General features: G+C 49.4%; 7 protein-coding genes across 7 annotated transcripts; 4 read left to right on the top strand and 3 right to left on the bottom strand.

Moving 5' to 3' along the window:
- Window positions 1–11: 11 nt before the first annotated feature.
- Window positions 12–512, bottom strand: LOC142362274 (histone H2A-IV). Its single transcript, XM_075429114.1, has one exon. The coding sequence runs from the start codon at window positions 477–479 to the stop codon at window positions 90–92; it is 390 nt and encodes a 129-aa protein (XP_075285229.1). The 5' UTR covers window positions 480–512; the 3' UTR covers window positions 12–89.
- A 1,092-nt stretch (window positions 513–1,604) lies between these two features.
- LOC142362195 (histone H3) lies at window positions 1,605–2,393 on the top strand. The gene has a single exon (XM_075428556.1). It carries the CDS (start codon window positions 1,850–1,852, stop codon window positions 2,258–2,260), a length of 411 nt encoding a protein of 136 aa, XP_075284671.1. The 5' UTR covers window positions 1,605–1,849; the 3' UTR covers window positions 2,261–2,393.
- A 718-nt stretch (window positions 2,394–3,111) lies between these two features.
- Window positions 3,112–3,635, top strand: LOC104338498 (histone H2A-IV). The gene has a single exon (XM_009944549.2). The coding sequence runs from the start codon at window positions 3,168–3,170 to the stop codon at window positions 3,555–3,557; it is 390 nt and encodes a 129-aa protein (XP_009942851.2). The 5' UTR covers window positions 3,112–3,167; the 3' UTR covers window positions 3,558–3,635.
- Window positions 3,636–3,686: 51 nt separating this feature from the next.
- Window positions 3,687–4,633, bottom strand: LOC104338508 (histone H4). The gene has a single exon (XM_075428180.1). It carries the CDS (start codon window positions 4,630–4,632, stop codon window positions 4,321–4,323), a length of 312 nt encoding a protein of 103 aa, XP_075284295.1. The 5' UTR covers window position 4,633; the 3' UTR covers window positions 3,687–4,320.
- A 4,656-nt stretch (window positions 4,634–9,289) lies between these two features.
- Window positions 9,290–14,936, bottom strand: LOC104338519 (histone H2A-IV). The gene is made up of 2 exons (XM_009944572.2): window positions 14,512–14,936; window positions 9,290–9,853 (listed from the first exon to the last, which is right to left on the bottom strand). The coding sequence occupies exons 1-2, from the start codon at window positions 14,895–14,897 to the stop codon at window positions 9,802–9,804; spliced, it is 438 nt and encodes a 145-aa protein (XP_009942874.2). The 5' UTR covers window positions 14,898–14,936; the 3' UTR covers window positions 9,290–9,801.
- LOC142362162 (histone H1-like) lies at window positions 12,803–14,367 on the top strand. The gene has a single exon (XM_075428131.1). The coding sequence runs from the start codon at window positions 12,836–12,838 to the stop codon at window positions 13,493–13,495; it is 660 nt and encodes a 219-aa protein (XP_075284246.1). The 5' UTR covers window positions 12,803–12,835; the 3' UTR covers window positions 13,496–14,367.
- Window positions 14,937–16,355: 1,419 nt separating the features above from the next.
- On the top strand, window positions 16,356–18,948 carry LOC142362163 (histone H2B 7-like). Its single transcript, XM_075428132.1, has one exon. It carries the CDS (start codon window positions 16,404–16,406, stop codon window positions 16,782–16,784), a length of 381 nt encoding a protein of 126 aa, XP_075284247.1. The 5' UTR covers window positions 16,356–16,403; the 3' UTR covers window positions 16,785–18,948.
- The last annotated feature ends 4,747 nt before the right edge of the window (window positions 18,949–23,695 follow it).

The raw sequence follows: 23,695 nt of genomic DNA, 5'->3' as shown, positions 1-23,695 counted from the left end.
TCCAGCTCCTTTCTCGAGACCGTGGGTGGCTCTGAAAAGAGCCTTTGGGTTTCTGAGGGAACAACTTCCCGGGCGCTGCTCTCAGGCGCTCACTTGGCCTTGGCCTTGTGGCTGTCGGTCTTCTTGGGCAGCAGCACGGCCTGGATGTTGGGCAGCACCCCACCCTGCGCGATGGTCACCTTGCCCAGCAGCTTGTTGAGCTCCTCGTCGTTGCGGATGGCCAGCTGCAGGTGGCGCGGGATGATGCGCGTCTTCTTGTTGTCGCGGGCCGCGTTGCCCGCCAGCTCCAGGATCTCGGCCGTCAGGTACTCCAGCACGGCCGCCAGGTACACCGGGGCGCCGGCGCCCACCCGCTCCGCGTAGTTGCCCTTGCGCAGCAGCCGGTGCACGCGGCCCACGGGGAACTGCAGCCCGGCCCGCGACGAGCGCGACTTGGCCTTGGCCCGCGCCTTCCCGCCCTGCTTCCCGCGGCCGGACATCTTCGCTGATTCGCGCTTCACTCACGAGCCGCCGCGCCAAAACCCGGTAAGCTGCCCGCGCCCTGCCGCCCGCCCTTATATCCCTTCCCTTCGCCGGACACCGCCTCCTGATAGGCCGAGGCGCCCAGCGGCGAGCGCGCACCCAATGGCGCAGCGAATCTCGCCCCGACCAATTGCGAGGGCGCAGCTCTGGAGGGCCTCCGCTCGCCCTCTCGGCGCGGCCAATGACGGCGCGGCAGGGGCGGGCTTCAGCGAGCGGCTCCGCCCTCACGGAGCGCTCGCTGCCGCCGCCGCCGCCCGGATCCGCAAGGCCGCGCCACCCGCCCCGAGTCTGCTCAAGGTTGCTCTGTCGGGGGTGGTTCGGTGCGGACGGGTCGGCGCAGCGCGGAGTGGGGGAGGGAGGGGGGGAGAGAGCGGCGGCGTGGCTGCGCCGGTGAGCGGGAGCCCGGGGGGGTCCCCGGCAGAGGGGACGGGCGCTGCACCGCCCGCCGATGCTTCGCGCCGGCTCTTTGTCCCGCCGGAAGATCTCGCCGCTTTCCAACACCGGGGCACCCCGGCGCCCTCCGACCCCCTCCCAAACCCTGGACTCGGTTCCTGGCATCGGAAAACCACCGCAGCTCTCTGCCTGCTGTCCTCCCCTCCCCGAGTGCCCGGGGGGACGGCGCAGTGAAACGTGGTCTCTGCGCTGGCTGCCCTGTTGGGTCTAAAGCTTCGGTAACAGTCTTTGATTCCTGTTCTCATCCTCTGCCCTCGTGTCCTTAGTGCAGCTGATGAGTTCAGGTAGTATTGATAGGGACTAAAAGGATTGATCCTTTTTGATTCGTTGATTAAGTTATTTTCTAATGCACATCGTTATTCCTTACTAAATATTGTCGTTTTATCTCTTTTTTTTTTTTTTTGCCGCCTGTGCTTTTTATTGTATGCTGTATGACTCTGTAATATTTGTAGCGTGCTTAAATTAAAATTCCTATATCTTCCTGGCAAATTATATCCTTATTAGCACCGCACAGAAATATGTAGGTAAAGAAATAGAAAAATTTCACAGTGAAAGAAAAAAGGATGCTCAAACAGGAAGTCATAGCTATTAACTCTTATAGCGTATGAAAAACTAAACAATCTGTAACATTTTAAGGATTTCCGGAAATTGAAGAAAACATAGTGACAAAACGAAAACTTTATTAGGCAGCACACAGTGCACAGCCAGAACAAAGACCTGTAGGGGCAGACGGTACTTGCCAGTGGCGGCATTTTTAAACTTTGAATGCACCAATGAGACGGAGCTGGTACCCGGCCCGCCTATCAGGGGAGGGCCGGTTGCCTATAAATACTGCTCGAGCCTGGGCGCGGTAACCGGGGTTTTATTGAGGGCGATGGCGCGCACGAAGCAGACGGCGCGCAAGTCGACGGGCGGGAAGGCGCCCCGCAAGCAGCTGGCCACCAAGGCGGCCCGCAAGAGCGCGCCGGCCACGGGCGGCGTGAAGAAGCCGCACCGCTACCGGCCCGGCACGGTGGCGCTGCGCGAGATCCGGCGCTACCAGAAGTCGACGGAGCTGCTGATCCGCAAGCTGCCCTTCCAGCGCCTGGTGCGCGAGATCGCGCAGGACTTCAAGACCGACCTGCGCTTCCAGAGCTCGGCCGTGATGGCGCTGCAGGAGGCGAGCGAGGCCTACCTGGTGGGGCTGTTCGAGGACACCAACCTCTGCGCCATCCACGCCAAGCGCGTCACCATCATGCCCAAGGACATCCAGCTGGCCCGCCGCATCCGCGGCGAACGAGCATAAACAGGTTTAAAGCATTTTAGTGAATTTTTGAAAGTATTTTAACCAACCCAAAGGCTCTTTTAAGAGCCACTACGTGCACAATAGAGAGAGCTGTGGCACTACGAGAATAATACTTCGTTCTTTTTGTTTTTAAAGCCTCCTAAAATTCATTTTATGGTATCATTAAAACTGGTATCTCTTGCAAAAGGTATACCTGAAGCTTTAGACCCAACCGGGCAGCCAGCGCAGAGACCACGTTTCACTGCGCCGTCCCCCCGGGCACTCGGGGAGGGGAGGACAGCAGGCAGAGAGCTGCGGTGGTTTTCCGATGCCAGGAACCGAGTCCAGGGTTTGGGAGGGGGTCGGAGGGCGCCGGGGTGCCCCGGTGTTGGAAAGCGGCGAGATCTTCCGGCGGGACAAAGAGCCGGCGCGAAGCATCGGCGGGCGGTGCAGCGCCCGTCCCCTCTGCCGGGGACCCCCCGGGCTCCCGCTCACCGGCGCAGCCACGCCGCCGCTCTCTCCCCCCCTCCCTCCCCCACTCCGCGCTGCGCCGACCCGTCCGCACCGAACCACCCCCGACAGAGCAACCTTGAGCAGACTCGGGGCGGGTGGCGCGGCCTTGCGGATCCGGGCGGCGGCGGCGGCAGCGAGCGCTCCGTGAGGGCGGAGCCGCTCGCTGAAGCCCGCCCCTGCCGCGCCGTCATTGGCCGCGCCGAGAGGGCGAGCGGAGGCCCTCCAGAGCTACGCCCTCGCAATTGGTCGGGGCGAGATTCGCTGCGCCATTGGGTGCGCGCTCGCCGCTGGGCGCCTCGGCCTATCAGGAGGCGGTGTCCGGCGAAGGGAAGGGATATAAGGGCGGGCGGCAGGGCGCGGGTAGCTTACCGGGTTTTGGCGCGGCGGCTCGTGAGTGAAGCGCGAATCAGCGAAGATGTCCGGCCGCGGGAAGCAGGGCGGGAAGGCACGGGCCAAGGCCAAGTCGCGCTCGTCGCGGGCCGGGCTGCAGTTCCCCGTGGGCCGCGTGCACCGGCTGCTGCGCAAGGGCAACTACGCGGAGCGGGTGGGCGCCGGCGCCCCGGTGTACCTGGCGGCCGTGCTGGAGTACCTGACGGCCGAGATCCTGGAGCTGGCGGGCAACGCGGCCCGCGACAACAAGAAGACGCGCATCATCCCGCGCCACCTGCAGCTGGCCATCCGCAACGACGAGGAGCTCAACAAGCTGCTGGGCAAGGTGACCATCGCGCAGGGTGGGGTGCTGCCCAACATCCAGGCCGTGCTGCTGCCCAAGAAGACCGACAGCCACAAGGCCAAGGCCAAGTGAGCGCCTGAGAGCAGCGCCCGGGAAGTTGTTCCCTCAGAAACCCAAAGGCTCTTTTCAGAGCCACCCACGGTCTCGAGAAAGGAGCTGGAGATGCTGTGGAGTGGGTGGCAGGGGAGGGGCGCTCTTGGGTCTCTCAGGGGAGGCAGTGGTGGCTCGTTGGGGCGTGGTGGAGAGTCTCTCTCCTAGAGCTGCCCCGGCCGAGTCGTGCCCGGGTGAGAGCTCAGGCACGGCTGAGATCTCTGCGTTCTCCTCGCGGGCCCCTGCCGGAGCGTTGCGCGGCTCCCCCGGGCGAGTGGTGCCCGGTGGGGTGTGGTGCTGCGCCGGGGCGGAGCGCGGGATCGCCCAGAGCCGATCGTCGCCCGCGCGGGCCTCGGCATTTGCCCGTTTCTCTCTTTGTTCTGCTGGGACAGGGGGCCGTGCCCTCAGCCTGTGTCTCTTCCAAATGAAGCCGCTTAAAACGCCCTCGGCTCGGCTGTGCCCGAGCAAATCTCTTGGGAAAGCGGCCGCTGGAAAGAGGCGGCGGAAGAACCGGGAAGGGGAAAGATGCGGCAGCAGGGCGATGCGGGGAAGCCAAGGTCTGAGCTGCAAGGCTTGCCGGGTGGGGAGGCTGGGGCGCGGAATAGGGAGAACGTAAGAAGAGGGAGCAAAAATGCGGCCACAGCAAATACACACCGAGCAAGACGACACAGCCCTTTCAGAGAAGAAAGTGGGTGGCTCTGAAAAGAGCCTTTGGGTTCTGGAAAGTACACAGCAGGTAAAAGCTTCAGCCGCCGAAGCCGTACAGGGTGCGTCCCTGGCGCTTGAGGGCGTAGACCACGTCCATGGCCGTGACCGTCTTCCTCTTGGCGTGCTCGGTGTACGTGACGGCGTCGCGGATCACGTTCTCCAGGAAGACCTTCAGCACGCCGCGCGTCTCCTCGTAGATGAGCCCCGAGATGCGCTTCACGCCGCCGCGCCGAGCCAGGCGGCGGATGGCCGGCTTGGTGATGCCCTGGATGTTGTCGCGCAGCACCTTGCGGTGCCGCTTGGCGCCCCCCTTGCCGAGTCCCTTCCCGCCCTTGCCGCGCCCAGACATCCTGCCGTCCCCGCCCCAGGCGAGCTGTGAGCGCCCGCCGCCCGCGCCGCGGCTTTTCTGTGTTGGGAGCCGACCTGGTTGGGAGCAGGGGCGGGCACGGCTGCCGGGGGCGGGGCCTGGGCCTCCGTCCACTCCGCGGGCGCGGCGGGGCGGGGCGCTGCCTTCGCCCCTGCCTGCTCTCGGGCACCTTCCCCGGGGCCCGGCCGGCTTCGCGGCGCCCGCCTCCGCCTCTCCCGCCTTCCCCCAGCCCCGGTGCCCCTGAAGCGCCGTTTCCCTGCGTCCTCCCCTCCTGCAAAAAGCGTTACGTTTCCATCTAGATCGCTGCTACTCACGGGATGAAAACTAGCCACGTACGCCAAATGCACAACTGAATGGCTGCGTGGCTACGTGCATGCGTACCTCCGTGTTTTCAGAGGCCTGGCATCGTTCCGAGTGGATAGATGCACTTACATCTTTCATGCAAGATGTTTTTCTTTCACCAGAGTACATTGCCAGTGACAACATCTCTCTCTCTCTCTCTCATTTTGGTACGACTTCACGACTCTGAAAATCAGTCATGGTGACTCTTCAGCCCACACCTCATTTCTGCTGGCTGTCCTTGCAGTCCTCAGTTTCATAGCTTAGGGTCAACTGCGTCTATATGATTAGCATAATGCTAATATGTAGTATTTTCCTATGCTCACCCTGGCCTAATACACACGTCATAGTCCACAGGCAGACACAGGAGAGCCCTTCAAGATGAAGGACTCCAGGAGATCTTTGTGAGCTCTCAGAACTCTTTCTCCTGCTGACATGGGCATTTGGCTCTGCCTCAGTCACAGCGACTCTGGGAGGGAAGGTCTGTGTGAGAGCATGAGATCTAAAAATATACTGATGAGCTAAGTCTTTCCCAGCATCTTTCAGCTCAGATATTTCACACAGGGATGTCTCTGGTCCTCAAGACTCCCCATTTCTTTTTCTCTGGTCTTTCAAATGACTTGTCGCTGCCCCTCCTTCAAACACCTTCTCTTCACCTCTCTTCAGCTACAGGAAAGGGGGTTCAGTTCACTCTCTTTGCTGGCTGCCACTTTGTCCCACTTCATCTACACCACAGAAAGTGTGTTTACCGGCACTGTTTTTTAACCCACGCACACACACACTGAGAACACCTAACTGTATATAAATGAGATTTTCGTCTTCAATACATGTATACTCCATGTAGTATCCACGGCCATCACCTGTTTGTGCATGTACCACTCTTTGCCTATTCCTCAAACTTTTGTAATTTGTCATGCTAAAGCCACACCCTAAAGCATGAAAAATTAGAGATGTTATGTCCAGAGAAAGCAATCAACGGACACACAGGAGAAAAATCCAGTCAAGGCTCTCCAAATCAACAGACATCCCCTGCAACTTGGCGAGTCCCTGGCCTACAAATTGCTAGGACCTAAGGGATCATTTTGATGAGATATCGGTTATTGTTGTTACACTCCTCTTTTACTGGCTTCTGTTGCAGATGGGATATTGGCCCAGGTGGAAGTTTCCTGTGAATTACTCCATTCTTCCAGTGTTATGATCATGGGTCTGTCCGGAATGCAATCCAGAGGGCAGCACAATCTCAAGGCTGTCCCCCTCATATTGCCCATTCATTTCTCCTCGCTCTGGATCCCTGCTGATATTCCTAACTGCAGAAACAATTTCTGCTACTGCTCCCTGTATTCTTACTCTGTCTTTTCTCTGAATTATGGCCTGTGTGTCCTCAATACTAGCTGAAGAGAGCTAGGGTCTCCTTCAGTACTGAAGAGACCATAACCAGGTGAGCCTTCTACTCTAGGCAGAAGAAGGTGACAAAAAAAAGCCCAAAGAGCTAAGAGCATTCACCATGTTAGGAGAAGCAGCACATGTTGTAAAATGAAAACAAGAAAAACTTAAAACTGAACTGTTTTCAAGTGTAAGAATCTTTTCTTTTTGTTAGTATCAAGCGCAAACAAACATTCCTGTCCTTACCCAGTGATGTGGCTCACAGCGGTAACCCTTGAAAGCCTTTCCATGTTGTCAAGCATGTCAAGGCTTGTTATCTTCTAAAGAATCAATAAAATAAGAACAGATTACACCTTTGCCTCCACTTTTTTTTTCTTTAGTTTTTTTGGTTTTATCCTTTTTTTATTTTTGCCCTTCCCTCCCCCCCCCCCAGGGAAGATGTTTATATCAATGAATGTGCATTAGATCTGGACAGTTAACATCAGTATTACTCAAATGATTACCTTATTGATCAGCAAGCCCTTTTCTGAACTGCTTTGCATAATTTGGGCTATTAAATTTCCTCTTTTGTAGGTGTCTCCTATTGCAGTTTGGGTAAACTCAAATCCCCAGCTGGTTTCTCTTTACTTACCTCCTCTGTACATCTGGACACAGGCTGACCCCTGCTCCCAGCTGCTCAGTGCTGGCCGTATGTCCTAGTCTTGTTACCCATACAATTAAAGGTAAAATGTAACAAACTGCCAATTTCAAACAGCACACAATGTTAAACTTGTTATTCTACTCCATATTTCATGCATGAATCAACCAAAACTTGACTGCATTTTAATTGCCCAAAACAGAACAAAACTATGTGAGGAAGATCAAGATTTAGACTTAATACACTTCTTATGGAAGCCAGTCCCTCTTTCCGGGACCAGATTGTACAAGGCAAGTTGCAGGCAAAACAGCTGAAATATGTTCTTCTTTAATGTGCCCACACTGTACACACACACTCTTACAAGCCTGTGAAGCCAGATCCCTGACCTTCCTCACTGTCTGACAGCAGGAGTGCTCAGTGAGCGGCCTCATCTGTATATTGTGGGGAAACCTCAGCACCAGCTGGCCCTTCCAGTGCCCCTGGCAGTCTGGATGACATCCTCACCAGGGACAGTGCTGCTCTGGCACCAGCCCATGGACTGCACAGCTGCAAAGCATGGACTGTAAAAAAACATAAACTACAGGACAGCACACTCACACACTGAACAACTCTTCAAAACGTTTTTCTTCCTTTCTATGGGAAGACAGCCAGTCTATATTGCTGGCACCGAAGTGCTACCTTGTGATACTCCTGCTCTGGAAAGATGGCACAAACAGCCTTATCTGGAGCCAGTACCTCCTTCACCCCCACCTCTGAGGAAAACTGGCAAGGCAGCATCACTTAACGAGAGCACCTTCGCACCGTGTATGACACACTGCTTTGGCTCTCAGAGATGGCAGAAGTCCAGCTTACACTGTGTCTGGGTGCCACCATCAACACCCGTGTGGCAAAAAATTGGGTTGCCTGTCAACTCAAATGCACCTGTAAGCCTGTCACATCAGCGCCAGGGGTGTCACCAGCCAGGCAGATGGTGGATTGCAGACCAGGTGTGCATGCACAAGGTGCCCAAAGATACTTTGTCCCTCCATAGGTATCAGACACTGTTCTGGCTGGAGTGGGAGGGGAGGCCTAGATTGGTCACATTCCCCCCCTCCCTCTTAGCAGCAGCCACCCGGAGCACTGGCACAGAAATAGGAAAGAGTGGAGTGCAGAAAGCATGCAGAAGTTCCGGGGTGTTGTGGGGAGGAGGAGCGAGTTGCTCCGCATAACTCTGTGTGAGCTGCTCACTGGCCTGAGCAGCCAGGCTTCAGTGCTGATGGAGAGGATGCTCAGAAAGAACAGTGTGGTAGCACCCTTCCTTGGTGGAATTCACTATCAAATGCAGGTGAAAAAGAGGCACTGTTGATTCAGGAGGAGATGATTTCTCTGGGGAGCCATGGCTGATGGAGCTTCTGTTAATGCTGCTTACCTTTCACAGACAGTTTGTCTCAGGGCCTCGGGGCCTCAATCACTGATTGATAACTACATGCAAAGCATGCCAGGATAGTCCAGAAGATGGTTAGTCAAGCACCTTGGGCTAGTTTTAGCAGACCAATGTATTTTAAGACATAAATAATTCTGTTCTTTGGTATCTGACTGACAGTGCGGACCTTTCTTTGCCTGTGTGTGAGAAAAGTAAAAATCTGTTAACTGGATAAACTCCAATACAGTAGAGAAAAAGTGTATCTTTTTTTTTCTCATTAGCTGTTCTGGGAAGGCTTTTGGCCCCCTGCATTTCTTTTTTCTTCACTTTCCCAGGAAGGGCATCCTTCCCAGTGCCTACTAACTGTAGACACATCCAGGTTTTGGACTATAGGTTTTGAATTCCCAAACAACATGCCATGACAATGATGAAGGGAGGCTACCATAGGTGCCCCAACTCTTAACCAAGAGTACAGGGAGGAGTGTGCAACATTCCAGGAAGCTGAGTCTACTGGGACCGTCATCACTGGTTGCCCTGCCCTATTTGTCCTGCCCACTACAGATGCTCAGCCACACACTGGATTTAAAAAGCCTTGTGTGGCCTCGTTACACTTAGGAGTCTTAACAACAGCAACAGCAGCAACATGAGTGTTATGTAGGCAGAGACTTGTTTGCTGAGCTGCAATGAGTTTGTAGTTTGGTAGGTACCACTTTAAAATTGCTTAGCTAAGGGTTAAAAGCAGTTAAACTGTGCTGGCTGGTTTGATCACATGAGTTATTATATTTGTAACTCAGATGAAGGATGAAGTCACTGAGGGCAAGCAAGACATGGGTGTAACACTGTAATAGGAGTTTAATCACAGTTCATTGCAAGGAGTATTAACACCTCTTTCCATTTACACCTCTTTCCTATAGAACATGTATGCAGAGTGCAGAACATAGCATAAATGCCCTCACATAAACCTCTCTGGAAATTGTGACTTGGAGGAAGGAGAGAGGCTGTGGTGCACAGGCATATCAGCTGTACTTCCTCCAGCTGTCTAAGAATGACTGACCATGGGACTTCCCTGTAGCAGGTAGAGCAGCCCATTAGCCACATTTGTGCGGCTAGCTCTCATGCCAATGCCTCCTAACAAAATTGCTTGAGAACAGTGACTACCATGCCACCTCTTCTTATTGCAAACATATCTAAATATAACCCAGAGCTCATTTTCTTAGGAACAAGTACTGGCAGGTCCTAAACTGGAGATGGGAATGTTTGATAGCTCTCAAGTGCAGTGCCAGTCCTTGGCTGTGGTTGACGTATCTCCTTGCTTATGCCAAGAGGTCTTAACAGATAACTGCAAAAGCTGGACAGACCTGGGTATCTGGAAGGAAGTGAATTGCAGGGTTCAGATTGCAATCTTGTGCAGGTCTGTGACGTAGTGGGGTCTGCTGGGGTGCCTATGAGGAAAGGAGGATTGAAGTCATTCAGCTGTAGCAGACATTACAGTGATGCTCTCAGTGTCTCTGGAGATCCTGATACCACTCTCCTCCTCTTTCAGTGCATGATAAAGTCTGCCTTCTCCTAGTCACACTGGGAAAGCCAAACTGCATGTCCAAGTCTGTGGCGCCTTCTTCATGAAGTCTTTCTACAATATCCTGCACCTAAACCAGGATTACTTCCTTTTCTCATTTGCTTAGCTGCAGGTGAAAGTGCCATTCCTGCCTTTTATATAATCCTTCACCGCATTGTATTTTTTGCCTGAGTACATCTGTCAATTCCGTCTAAACTATCTGCTCTGACTGCGGAGAAAGCTCTTTTCAAAATTGCCAAGTGCACCTTAGCTATGCAAAACGTAATTCCTGCAAGTATTTCTTTCATGTAGAAAAGAATAAGTGTTCCAAGCAGCAATTCTACATCGCTGAGGTTAATTTACATCTTTGCTGAAAAGTTATTAAAATGAAAGATCAGAGCTCCTCTCTGTGTCACATAATTTCTAAATTACTTCAGTTTATTTTAAGACAGTAGACTGTAACCATTGGAGATCAGAAACTGTAACACATATTATTAGCTACCCCTGTTGAGAACGGGGAGAGGGTAGCAACTGCTGGGAGCAAAGCCAGGCAGACAACTGGGATGGCGACCATTTTAGCCACCTCAATTTCTGTCACCAATAAATGTGAATCATTGCTCTGTGAACCCACAACTGAGGGTTGCAGTATTTAAATCTCCTCCAGTAAAAGTTACGAAAGTAAACATGTACGAGTTCAAAATAACAAGAGTAGGCAACATGAGTTGACATGTCTATGCTTTTCCTTTGTCTATGTGCTATGAAGTGTCTTGGTATCTGCTAAGTGTCATCTACTCCCAGCATTGCTGCCTTATTTTACTATGGATTCAAGTCAATGGAAAATCTCATTCACTGTTTTACAAACAGATATGGGATATAGGCTTAAAATACACTTTTTTTTTACTTCAGTTCTGTAATTTGTGAAGGTGTATCTTCAATATCCACATCCACTCCACTTTATTTCATTCCTGTATCCTTACTTTACGTTACATAACTTTTACAAACAAGACCCTGAAAGTCCTTATTTGATTAGCCCACTTCTCAATTATCTTCCTGTTGACGCATTACAAAGATCAGGTGCACTTTTCCTGCGACCTTTTTTCTGGTAAGTTTTTCTTCTAGGGTGCAGGGTGCAATTTTTCCCTTCACTGCATTTATTCATTGTTTCATATTCACTGAAACACAATTTTACAGCAAACTAAAATGTTTTCATGTTATATATACATGTAGTATTTAGAAAAAAAGCCACTGTAAATGGAACAATGAGGTGGAAATAGGATTACACTTACCTAAAACTATCTATTAATACAATCTGAAACCTTGGTTGCTACTATCTACTTAAATACTGTGTTTACATTATATGTTATATCTGGGTATATCAAAGGAAATTAGAGGGCAGCACTGAAGTGTAGTCTGTGATTCTTAATTAACTAGAAAAGGCAACGGCTAATGCACTTGTTCATAATCAGGTACAGATACATGAAATCTTGCTCAAGATTTCTGTTCTGTACAGCATATTACATCATCTTCAACCATCTAGATATCAGTATCGATTGAATTCTTCCTGGTGCTTTAGGAATGACCTACGGCCTACCTCTCCCCTTGTTAAAACTCAGGTTATCACAACGGCCTCTAGTTTTTGTCCTGAAAGCATTTCCTTCTTTTGATGATGGTTGTAAAATAAGTAAGGAAGAATTAGGTGGGTTTTATTTAGAGTGGGTAGAGGATTCAGAATTGGCTTTAGATAAACCTTTGTCTAGACATACTGTGTGAAATGCGTTTAAAAAAAAACACAAACAGTAATATGATTTTAAATACTACTACTTTTAGAGAACACACAGAACAAGGTAATATTCTCTGGGCAGGAAGAACACAACTACTAAACTGCCACACTAGCCCTTGCACATTTTAAATGACTACAGAGACAAAGATAATTTCAGTAAATATCACCAGAACTTTAAGAGCTTGCTTTCTTTTACAAAGCTGCAGTTTTGTAACATCAGATACCAAATGACTGTTTCCTTCAAAGTGACATGCAACATGAAAAACAAAAAGCTTGATATATTTAATAATTGGTACAGAAATTCATACGGAAAACAAACAAAAGAAAGAAAACCCCCAACATAAGGTAGCAGGGTTAAGTTTGCCTCCCTTCTACTGACATTACAGGAAGACAAAATAAAACAACGGTGTGTTTATAAATCTCCAGATATCAACAAATTGCATACGGCTCTATAAAAAATGCAGTAAAAGGTTGTACGAGACACTATTTCACTAGACTTTAGCGTTTTAGGAGGTAAAACACACGGTCAAAGGAACCGGTTCTTAATCCATATTCAGAGCTGAGAGAGGAGTTTGTGTTACTTCCTCCTCTTCAAAATCAATTTAAACTGTCAAAATAACTTTAAAACGGCAGATTTCCATCTTAGCCCCGAGAAAACCCCCTAAACAATCAGACTGTGCCGTTACCGTAACATTTATGTCAAAAGGAAATTTTTAATTTGCAAGGAAAAACAAAAGTTTCTCTCTTCAGAGGTCTCTGGAGCAGCAGCACACCGGATAAATCGCCTCTCCTTTAGCTCAGCCCGCGTGTTCGCGGCTGGAAACTCTCTCGGACGCAAGTACCTGCTCTTCCCCTCCCTCACCGGGCAAACGGGGCGATTCGGTGGCAGAAATTCCGAGGAAAACGCACTTTTGTGAGTCCAAAGAAACACAAATCGAGCACACCGAAGGGCTCCCCGGCCGCGCGCCGGGGCGGGCTCTGCAGCGCACCAATCACCGCGCGGCTCCGCTCTCAAAACAAGAGCATCTGACCCGCGCCAGCCCAATTGCGTTCGCCCGCTCGGCAGAGGAGGTCGCAGCCGCCGCCGCCATGTCCGAGACCGCTCCAGCCGCCGCCCCCGATGCGCCCGCTCCCGCCGCCAAGGCCGCCGCCAAGAAGCCGAAGAAGGCGGCGGGCGGCTCCAAAGCCCGCAAGCCCGCGGGGCCCAGCGTCACCGAGCTGATCACCAAGGCCGTGTCTGTCTCCAAGGAGCGCAAGGGGCTCTCTCTCGCCGCGCTCAAAAAGGCGCTGGCCGCCGGCGGCTACGATGTGGAGAAGAACAACAGCCGTATCAAGTTGGGGCTCAAGAGCCTCGTCAGCAAGGGCACCCTGGTGCAGACCAAGGGCACCGGCGCCTCCGGCTCCTTCCGCCTCAGCAAAAAGCCGGGAGAAGTGAAGGAAAAAGCCCCGAAGAAAAGGGCGGCCGCCGCCAAGCCAAAGAAGCCGGCGGCCAAGAAGCCCGCCAGCGCCGCCAAGAAGCCCAAGAAGGCAGCGGCGGTGAAGAAGAGCCCCAAGAAAGCCAAGAAGCCGGCGGCTGCGGCGGCCAAAAAAGCAGCAAAGAGCCCAAAGAAAGCCGCCAAGACAGGCCGCCCCAAAAAGGCAGCGAAGAGCCCGGCCAAGGCGAAAGCGGTGAAGCCCAAAGCAGCCAAGTCCAAGGCGGCCAAGCCCAAAGCAGCCAAGGCAAAGAAAGCGGCGCCCAAGAAGAAGTAAATTTTACCGGAAGAGTCCTGCTCTGCAAACTTTGTTATCCAACGGCTCTTTTAAGAGCCACCCACACTTTCCCTAAAGGAGCTGAGGCACCGAAGTCGTCCGTAGCCTGCAGCAAGGATCCAGTAATTCGTAAGTCGTTAGAGGTTCTTTGTGCCTTTTTTTTCCCCGACGATTACCGAAAGAAACGCTAACGAGCACGGTAGAACGCGGCGGCTTTAGGGAAGTGTAGACTTTTGCATCTTTTTGGCGAGTAATTGGTTTGACTACCAGAAAGCAATGTTTTATAGTAACGATTTGATAAAAATCGGATGTATGTTTTTTTAATAATACATTTTTTAACAAAAGTAACGCAATTGTCAGGCGTGCTACTGCTGAGCCACGTCTAATCGATTGTATTATTTCTCTTAAGGTGTCTCCTTCAATGGTTTTGCCTCTTCGGGGGAGGAGGGGTGGGTTTACTCACTGACGCGAAAATAGCCCTGAGCTCTCCCGTTGCTTTTGTTCGCGGTGAGAGAGAAAAGGAACTTCAAGTATTGAAAAAGCCCGCCCTGACCAGGGATTGGCTATCGGAGGGCCTGGCCCGCTCGCTGCTCCTTCCCCCCCTCCTTCGCCTGGGCTCTTTGGTGCCGTTTCAGCTGCTTTCGCGGAGAAAAAACGCGGCGGAGGGGGGTGGGAGGGGTGTTCTCACCGAAACGCACTGCTCCCGGGTTCTCTGGATTCAGCACTGGACGGAAAATACCCCATTCCAGGAAGAACTTGCTTTGGGGAGGACACTTTTTCTCACGACTTTTTGTTAACAAAAAGATGGAAAGCGTTGCTACTATCACCAAGCCAAAACTATTGTTAATAAAGATGGAGAAAATAATGCAAAACAGTGGTGGAGTTAATTGATGTAAGACTGCTTAACCATGTCATGGATAACGAGGCTCTCTTATGATTTTGTGGGTGGCTCTGAAAAGAGCCTTTGGATTATCTCGTTTGGAAAAGGCAGCGAGCCGGTTTTTCGTCGTACTCACTTGGCCTTAGCCTTGTGGCTGTCGGTCTTCTTGGGCAGCAGCACGGCCTGGATGTTGGGCAGCACCCCACCCTGCGCGATGGTCACCTTGCCCAGCAGCTTGTTGAGCTCCTCGTCGTTGCGGATGGCCAGCTGCAGGTGGCGCGGGATGATGCGCGTCTTCTTGTTGTCGCGGGCCGCGTTGCCCGCCAGCTCCAGGATCTCGGCCGTCAGGTACTCCAGCACGGCCGCCAGGTACACCGGGGCGCCGGCGCCCACCCGCTCCGCGTAGTTGCCCTTGCGCAGCAGCCGGTGCACGCGGCCCACGGGGAACTGCAGCCCGGCCCGCGACGAGCGCGACTTGGCCTTGGCCCGTGCCTTCCCGCCCTGCTTCCCGCGGCCGGACATCTTCGCTGATTCGCGCTTCACTCACGAGCCGCCGCGCCAAAACCCGGTAAGCTGCCCGCGCCCTGCCGCCCGCCCTTATATCCCTTCCCTTCGCCGGACACCGCCTCCTGATAGGCCGAGGCGCCCAGCGGCGAGCGCGCACCCAATGGCGCAGCGAATCTCGCCCCGACCAATTGCGAGGGCGCAGCTCTGGAGGGCCTCCGCTCGCCCTCTCGGCGCGGCCAATGACGGCGCGGCAGGGGCGGGCTTCAGCGAGCGGCTCCGCCCTCACGGAGCGCTCGCTGCCGCCGCCGCCGCCCGGATCCGCAAGGCCGCGCCACCCGCCCCGATTCTGCTCAAGGTTGCTCTGTCGGGGGTGGTTCGGTGCGGACGGGTCGGCGCAGCGCGGAGTGGGGGAGGGAGGGGGGGAGAGAGCGGCGGCGTGGCTGCGCCGGTGAGCGGGAGCCCGGGGGGTCCCCGGCAGAGGGGACGGGCGCTGCACCGCCCGCCGATGCTTCGCGCCGGCTCTTTGTCCCGCTGGAAGATCTCGCCGCTTTCCAACACCGGGGCACCCCGGCGCCCTCCGACCCCCTCCCAAACCCTGGACTCGCTTCCTGGCATCGGAAAACCACCGCAGCTCTCTGCCTGCTGTCCTCCCCTCCCCGAGTGCCCGGGGGGACGGCGCAGTGAAACGTGGTCTCTGCGCTGGCTGCCCTGTTGGGTCTAAAGCTTCGGTAACAGTCTTTGATTCCTGTTCTCATCCTCTGCCCTCGTGTCCTTAGTGCAGCTGATGTGTTCATGTAGTATTGATAGGGACTAAGAGGTGGATCTTTTCCATTCTTTTATTAAATTTATGTTGTTTTAATATCCCGTTTTGCATTATTGCTTCCAATCCATTGTTTTCTCAATGATCATCTTTTTTTTTCCCATGTGCTCTCTTTTTATATTCTGTTTATTTCTGTAATTTTTTAACGTATTTAAATACAAATTCGTATATTTTCCAGATAAATTCTATCCACATTTTAACTCTGCACGGAAATATACACAGACACACACATAAAAAAAAGAGAAAAGAGAAAAATGTCACAGTCTGGGGACAAAATTTTTTCAAAATGAAGTCATAATTATTAACTCACACCACGTCTGAAAAATTTAAAAATCAGTAACATATGAAGGGTTTCCGCAAACGGAAAAATACTGAGCTGTGGAAGAACGGCTTTTTAGGGAGCAGCGCCCCGGCCCGCCGCAGCCTCGCTCTCCAATCTCGCCCCTTCGCTGATAGGCTGAGAATTAGCTCTCTTCTCGGCAGCCAATGAGACGGGGAATCGAATTCCGACCAATAAAAAGCTGCTGTCTGAGTTTTATGACGTCTGTTTTCTTCTGACCAATTACAGTACGCAGAGAGCATTCTACCTATTTGCATAGGAACGCTATAAATACGAGTGGTTCGGCTGTTTCGCCTTACTCGCTTCCCGCGGCGTTGGCGGAGAAGAGGTTGTGCTCTGTGAGAGCGGCGCTTTCGCAGAAATGCCTGAGCCGGCGAAGTCTGCCCCCGCGCCCAAGAAGGGCTCCAAGAAGGCGGTGACCAAGACGCAGAAGAAGGGCGACAAGAAGCGCAAGAGAGCAAGGAAGGAGAGCTACTCGATCTACGTGTACAAGGTACTGAAGCAGGTGCACCCGGACACGGGCATCTCGTCTAAGGCCATGGGCATCATGAACTCGTTCGTCAACGACATCTTTGAGCGCATCGCCGGCGAGGCCTCGCGCCTGGCGCACTACAACAAGCGCTCGACCATCACCTCGCGGGAGATCCAGACGGCCGTGCGGCTGCTGCTGCCCGGCGAGCTGGCCAAGCACGCCGTCTCCGAGGGCACCAAGGCTGTCACCAAGTACACCAGCTCCAAGTAGAGCATCTCGGACCGCCCCTTTTAACCCAAAGGCTCTTTTAAGAGCCACCCACCTTTTCAGTAAAAGGGCTTTGCAATCAAAGACTGATAAAAACATGTTTAATTGCTTCATTAATTTACAGTCTTTAAGTGACGCTTACTTTTAATTTTGATAAAATATTGTTCTCAATTTTCATGTGTCAGGGAAAGTATATCTTATGTTGGCAACTCATGAATTGCTGTAGCTAAGGTTTTTTTATTGTGGTTTCTTATTAGGTGACAAAATTTCCTTAATTTATAGTTCTAATACAGTTTTCTTTTAGGACTGTGGTGTGTATATTTCTTGTGCAACACACCACTGTTATTTTTAAGTATGTTCATGCTGTGTGCATTGTAAATTGAAGGGGAAAAAGGCTTCTGTAGTTATAGTCAGTTAAGAATGAAGATTGTTACCAATGGAAACTTATCTACATAGATCTTTGTAACAGCTATAACAACATGTACTACTTGATGGTGCTCATTCTTCTCTTGTTTGTAGCAGAAGTGAGAGTTTTCTACAGTGCACGGAATGCATGTAGTAACAAGTGACATTTATCTTAATAAGATGTTACCAGTAGCTCAGTGATTAATGCAATACAGAATTGGCTTCTAAAAGTTATTTATCTTCAGCATTTTTCTTAATATATCTGCTGTGCATGTGATTTTTACAGTGACTTGCATTGCTTCTCCCTATAACTGCTTTGGGTTGAGAATATTCCTGTTGTAAGTAAAAACACAAAGCGAAGATGAATAGTATTTAATACCTATCCATCCTTTCCTGTATTTATGTCTCTTCTTTGTATTAAAACTTAAAATCTAAGTAGCTAGGCACTGTGGACTGATATAGTAAACTAATAGAGTTTATCATATAGCTACTAATCCGCCCTAAGGTCTTTCAGTCTCAGACTGCAGGCGTTCTGAATCACACCATCACATTCTTGGGTAATTCGAAGCTGCTGCAGATGCAGATCAAAGCCAGTATCACCTTCTCTCAAACTGTATCTGAAAAACCCAGAATTCGCTGAAACTGTATCTGAATAATCCTGAATTCCAAGCCTATTCTGTGGACTTCTGAACACAATTACATCATAAAGAGACCACAGAATCACTGAAGCGAAACTTTCCAGTACTGACTGCATGTTGTTTGGTGGGACAGAGACAGATACCAGGTCTCTTTTCAATCTTACATCCACTCATCAATGTTAATTTCAGGTTGAAGGCTGATGGGGACTTCTCAAGTTGGATTTCAGATATTCAGTGAGAAGAGGGATCGTCTGTTCTTCAGCAGCTTCAGATGGAGGAGTTCAGAGATCTTCTCTCCAAGGGCCTTGGTGCAAACTCTGAAACAGTTTGCATATTCTGGGCCTCTGTATATGTCCAATACCTTAAAAGATTAATAAACCTTTTAAGGTTTATATTTGTATTCCAATCTCCAGGTTTTTTTCTAAGGGAAAATGTGAATGTTTAGAAAGGGACTCTAGAAAATATCATATACTAAAAGTGCTCATATTTTGACAGTAATAATCATCAGAAGTATTTGTCTGTGGTTATTATCAGTCATGTAAAAGGTAAATTCAGTTATGTTGTCCTGAAAGAAAAGACCCCTGTTCAAGTTGCAACTATCACAGGGCAGCTCTGTTGCCTGAATTATAGCAGCTTGATGGTGCTCTTTGACCTCCCAGCTCAGGAATACTTCAGCACTCTTTTTGTCTTTCCTGAATTTGTATGCTCCATGCTGCGTGCTTTCCTAACTTACCTTTCACAGAAATTTAGGGGGATTTGTATTTTTTAAAAGGCTCTTTCAGTATGTGATATTGTTTAGAGGCTCATGAAACTCTTAACAGAAAAGAAAATGTTGTTTAAGATTGCTTCTTCCAATCCCAATATGAATGATAAGGCAAAATTAGGGACCCAAAATATAAACATAGCATTTATAACTGCACATACATTTAATCGTATCTGATTCTAACTCATCCATTATTTTTCCATCAGTGCTGAGACCAAAGTTTCTGAAAAACACGCACTGTGTAAAATTTTGTGTACTTGTGCTTTTCACCAGAGGTTAAAGTAGTAGGATTTAGGCTCAGTAAGAACAGCAAACATAACTGTTTCATCCCACAGAAGGATGGACATTCAAAATTAATAAAGCAAATAGTGTAAACAAAATCGTATGACAGCATATTCTTCCATCTTTCATGTTTTGTAATATTCTTTGCTATTCAGTTCAAAGCGGTTTTCTTTGTATTCTTAAATCCACTCTGCCCAGACGACATCACCCAGCAGTAGTAAGACAGCAGTGTTCAAATACATCATCCTGGTGTAGCAGGAATTATGACACTGCCACCTAGACCATGGTAGGAACTATGAGGATTCCATCTCAACAGGACTCGGGCCCTAGGTTCCTGCTTGAGGAAGATGATTCTCCAGTCTGCTGAGTAAAGAAGTGGTTTATTTATCTGACGTGCAGCACAGCTCGAGATGGGTGCCTCCAAAGAGGGACCACTACTACAGATCATGCCCCACCAATTACACCCGTACCACCCATCACTTGATTCCCAAGTCCAGGCACCTAATCCTCGTCAGTGTTCTCTTGATTTGTTATTGGTTTTCTTGGTTGCTGGGCTGGCTGCCTTCTGAAGCTACCTTCTTCTCTTGGAATTGTTTCCTTTTCTTCTTCATTCTGCTTGCATCTGCCGGTTTCAACTAGTTCTGTGTTTGCAGCATCAGTTTTATCAAAAAATTTACTCCCAGTCAGACCTTGCAGTCTAAGGCTTCAACTACTTCAGCTTCTAGTGCTAAGCAAGGCTATTAATCCTAGCAACTCTCAACACTGGAAAGTGCTAGAATACAAAATTTTTGAACAGGTCTTTTGTGCTGTATTTTTATATACCCTCCATGTCTACCTTCAAAATTCCTGTTTATTCACAGTACCTGAAATATAGGGTATATGCTTTTTTATATCAGCAACCTTTCATGTAACATATTATCAGTTAACGTTACAGCTTACTCCTGTAGTGCATAATTAGCCATATAGAATACTGAAGAACAATCCAAACAGTTACAAAAATTCCCTCATCTTGTTTTTAATAGAATAATAGTTAGTAGCATTCTTGCAGAGACTTATATATTCTCTAGATCAACCTCCCTACAGTAAAATTTGTATTTATTAATCATCATGTTAAAGAAAAATGTTCTTTTATTTCTCCAAAAGTGATATACACCAGCTGGGTTAACAAATAACTGTATTCTCTAGTTAACTGACCCGCCAGTGAATCAGAAATAGGAAACAGATGTCATACACCAGATCCAAAACCTGAGCAAATCACACACTGGCTATAGCAATTCTCTACCTCTTCCTTCTTTTTTATTTATTTTTTTTCAAATTGAGTAAATCAATACCTACTTACCTACTTATGAAATTGAATTGGCTTTCCTAATGGCCAGAGATTATAATTACTCAGCACACAACGTAAATTATTGCTGTGTTCGTTTCCCAGAGACTTTCTTTTCCAGTTTTAATAGAAAAGAATATATTCTAAAATAATTAGCATTAAGGGAGAAAGTAATAACTGCAGCTAGGGAAAAAGATTTTGTCTCACCTACACCTTGATGTAATACTGTTGGCCACTAACAAGGATGTGTCTGGTTCAGATTGTAAATGAAGAAATTGAGTCCTTGGGCTCCAAAAACCTGGTCTTGGGGTTGTATCACAGCATGGCACAGCTCAAGAGATGATACAAATCTCACTGGAGAAGAGGGCTGGAAGTAGAGGGGAATGCAGCTGGAAACACCCCTTCTCCCTGCCCAGCTCACATGCCTGCAAGGAAGGAAGAAGCTTTACAATGAGTAGAGGCAGCGCTTTCCTCAGGGACTGAGATCACAGAACGAGAGGTCTATGTAAGTGGAAAGGGTTTTTTAGGTTTTGGTTTGGGTTTCTTTGGTGACAGCAAAGAACTAAACTGGAGAGGGACTTTTCACAAGGGTGTGTAGTGATAGGACAAGGGGAAATGGTTCTAAGCTGAAAGAGGGCAGATTTATATTAGATATTAAGAAGAAATTCTTCACCATGAGGGTGGTGAAACACTGGAACATGTTGCCCAGAGAAGCTGTGGATGCCTGCTCCCTGGAAGTGTTCAAGGCCAGGTTGGATGGAACTCTGAGCAACCTGGTCTAGTGGAAGGTGTCCCTGCTCATGGCAGGGGGGTTGGAAACACATGATCTTTAAGGTCCCTTCCAATCCTTATCATTCTGTGATTCTAAACTATTTGCCAGCCTGTCCTGATGGAGAGGTTGTTTCAAAAGTATTCCTTGTCAAAAATGATACTAAATATTAATCTTAAAAAGTCTTCCATAATTTTTTTAACACGGAAATGCTCAGGAAGCAATTCTGGATATGCTTGCATTTTAAAACTAGAAAATAAGTACTTTGTATGTGAAAGGGGTATCAGGACAACTTGGAATTTTCATCACCAGTAAAATCCACTTGTAGCCCTATTTGCATTGCATGTAGATTTTGTACTTGGAAGAGTCATAGGAAAATGGAAAAAATAATTGCCAAAATAAGAAGAGGGCACACCTGGAGAGTTAGAGCTGAAGTTTGGAATTCAGACAGAGTAAAGGATTTTACGCTACCTTTGTGCAGCATCACAGCTGTGAAGAAATGCGTGTATCTCTTGTATGCATCCCCTTTTCCTTTTGTAGCAGGTAGCACCCACTGCAACGCAAAACAATCTGAACACTCCATATTGTAAAGTTTTATTGCCTTGTGTGCTTGGGACACAGCAAGGTTAGTGTCTTTAATCATCTCGGTTACAAAAGAGGACAAGAATACACCATTGGGCTGACATAGTCCCAGCCTTCTACACATCAAAATGCACCTTCAAATGGGACTGCCTCCTCCTGTACCCCAAGCACCAGCAGACAGGGCTGACCCCACCACAGACAAATCCGGGTGCCTGGGCTCAGCTGAACCAGCTCAGAAAGCCCGGACAATTTCTCTCTGTCAGCTCCGCTCCCTACTTGCCGGGGCTTTTAAACTCTGCCTTTTGAAATCGTTGGTAAAAATCCCATGGAAGCAGTGAAATGGTCGCATGGGTGTAAGGCACGTTTAGGTCCTGGAGTTTTAGCTTTAACTGATACTTCAATGTCCCCCAAAACCTGCTGGGGTGTGTATGGGTCGTACTTCAGACCTACAATGGCAGCTTCTAATTGTGTGTTTATTTACGGGACAAAAACCAGACAATGAGGGTTTCTAAAACATTGATAAAGACAATCAGAACGACTAACCCTTTTCATAACAAGGTGAAGGCAGATAAGGCCTTTACTCTTTCTTCATTTTTACATTATTTTCAATCTGAGAACATTTGTGTGAAAGACCGTATTTCTCAGCAGGAAATGGCCCAGGGCACGAATAACAGGGGACATCAGGAAGCTTCTGAAGAACTGGGGGTTATTTGCAGCATTTATCTGAACTGAATAAGGTGGAATTTTCCTCTTACCCTACAGGTTTACTTCGTGATAGCAAGAAAGATTTTTAACTTTAAGAAATGAAAATAAAATGCCATGTTTCTGGATTTCAACATCCGGGGCCCTGCTCTGTCCTCCCTGGAGCTCTCTCACCCCTTTTTTTTTTTTTCTCCTCTTCTCCCCGCTGTTTTCAGGCACCTCTGGCAGCGCGGCCCCCTCCTCCTCCAACCCCTGCAACATCCCCATCTCCTCCGTGCCCTCCTCCTCCACCCAGCCCGGCCCACCTCCCTCCCTGCTTCTTTTCTGGAGTCGCCCCGTGTTACATCGCACTCCCCCCTTCTGCTCACCAGCAACAGACCCCAGCTTCCCGCTCCCCTGGAGTTGGCTGAGTCTTTAAACCTCCACCCCTGGCATCGGCTTGGGAAGCAGGAAAACCACCGCTTGCCACTGCCGGACTGACAAACCCAGAGGGTTGCATTGGCGCTAGAGAAATGAGAGGTCCTGGTGGGCACTGCATGCTCCATTACCCACACTCACCTTGGTAAGACACACATGTACTTTTGAAACCAATCTGCCCAGTAACACCAGTTTTGGTAAACCACATGTATGAGGCATCTTCGTGAAACTGTCTGGCTGAACAAAATGTTTGAGGCCTTGTAGCCCTTCACAGGGCTACCTCATGTAGCCCTATTGGGTTTAAGGCTTTACTTCTTAGATACATGATTTGTGACTAGAGCTATATAGTGCCTAAACACATTCTGCAACAGGCAATCAAGAGTAAGAACTACAAGAATAATGAATACTGTATCATCCATACTAATGCATTTGCACTTTAGATACCAGAACATTCATTTATAAGGGAAAGAAATCCAAAAGATTACCCTCTTGAAGATTTTTACAGCCTAGAAACCAAAATTTAAATCCTCTCACACAACATCGAGATGATGTACATGTACCCAGGGGGTTCACAAAACCCTTCCCCATGTTTTCTACAATACTCAGTGGTTCCAATACACAGATGACAGTTTCATTACACAGAAGAAACACAGAGGAGAGTGGAGACTTCCCTCCCCTACAGATGAGAAAACTTCTCACCAACTCAGTTTCAGGAAAGCTACTCAACGAACCCCAGGTCCACAAATACGTTAGCCCACATCTCTCTCTCCTCTATACTAGAGAAAAGAGATGGGGAAAACTGTGGTCTTGTTCAAAGCTTCTCCTGTTACTCCAGTACCACTGAGCTGATGACCAAGGCCATCTGCACCTCCATAGAACACAAAGAGCCCCAGGAAATCAAGAAGCTGTCTGTTGTCCTCCACACAAGAATGTGAGGCTAAAAAAGTAGCAAGGAGCCCCACTAAAGCTGGAAGGAAAGTGGAAGCAGGGCAGAACAGAAGCAGAAAAATGATTTCAAGGCAATACCATGGA

This window comes from Opisthocomus hoazin, chromosome 8 (genome assembly GCF_030867145.1).
Source record: "Opisthocomus hoazin isolate bOpiHoa1 chromosome 8, bOpiHoa1.hap1, whole genome shotgun sequence".
In the NCBI taxonomy this organism is placed as follows: domain Eukaryota; kingdom Metazoa; phylum Chordata; class Aves; order Opisthocomiformes; family Opisthocomidae; genus Opisthocomus; species Opisthocomus hoazin.
The sequence above is the reverse complement of the archived record's forward strand: the minus strand, read 5'-3'. Positions and strand labels throughout refer to the sequence as shown.

Excerpts from the sequence above, each read along its gene's own strand:
- LOC142362274 (XM_075429114.1), bottom strand. The coding sequence starts at position 479 with ATGTCCGGCCGCGGGAAGCAGGGCGGGAAGGCGCGGGCCAAGGCCAAG.
- LOC142362195 (XM_075428556.1), top strand. The coding sequence starts at position 1,850 with ATGGCGCGCACGAAGCAGACGGCGCGCAAGTCGACGGGCGGGAAGGCG.
- LOC104338498 (XM_009944549.2), top strand. The coding sequence starts at position 3,168 with ATGTCCGGCCGCGGGAAGCAGGGCGGGAAGGCACGGGCCAAGGCCAAG.
- LOC104338508 (XM_075428180.1), bottom strand. The coding sequence starts at position 4,632 with ATGTCTGGGCGCGGCAAGGGCGGGAAGGGACTCGGCAAGGGGGGCGCC.
- LOC142362162 (XM_075428131.1), top strand. The coding sequence starts at position 12,836 with ATGTCCGAGACCGCTCCAGCCGCCGCCCCCGATGCGCCCGCTCCCGCC.
- LOC104338519 (XM_009944572.2), bottom strand. The coding sequence starts at position 14,897 with ATGTCCGGCCGCGGGAAGCAGGGCGGGAAGGCACGGGCCAAGGCCAAG. Across the intron at positions 9,854-14,511 it reads AGCCACAAGGCTAAGGCCAA|GCACCCCAGCAGACCCCACT; the intron begins GTGAGTACGACG and ends CTTTCCTCATAG.
- LOC142362163 (XM_075428132.1), top strand. The coding sequence starts at position 16,404 with ATGCCTGAGCCGGCGAAGTCTGCCCCCGCGCCCAAGAAGGGCTCCAAG.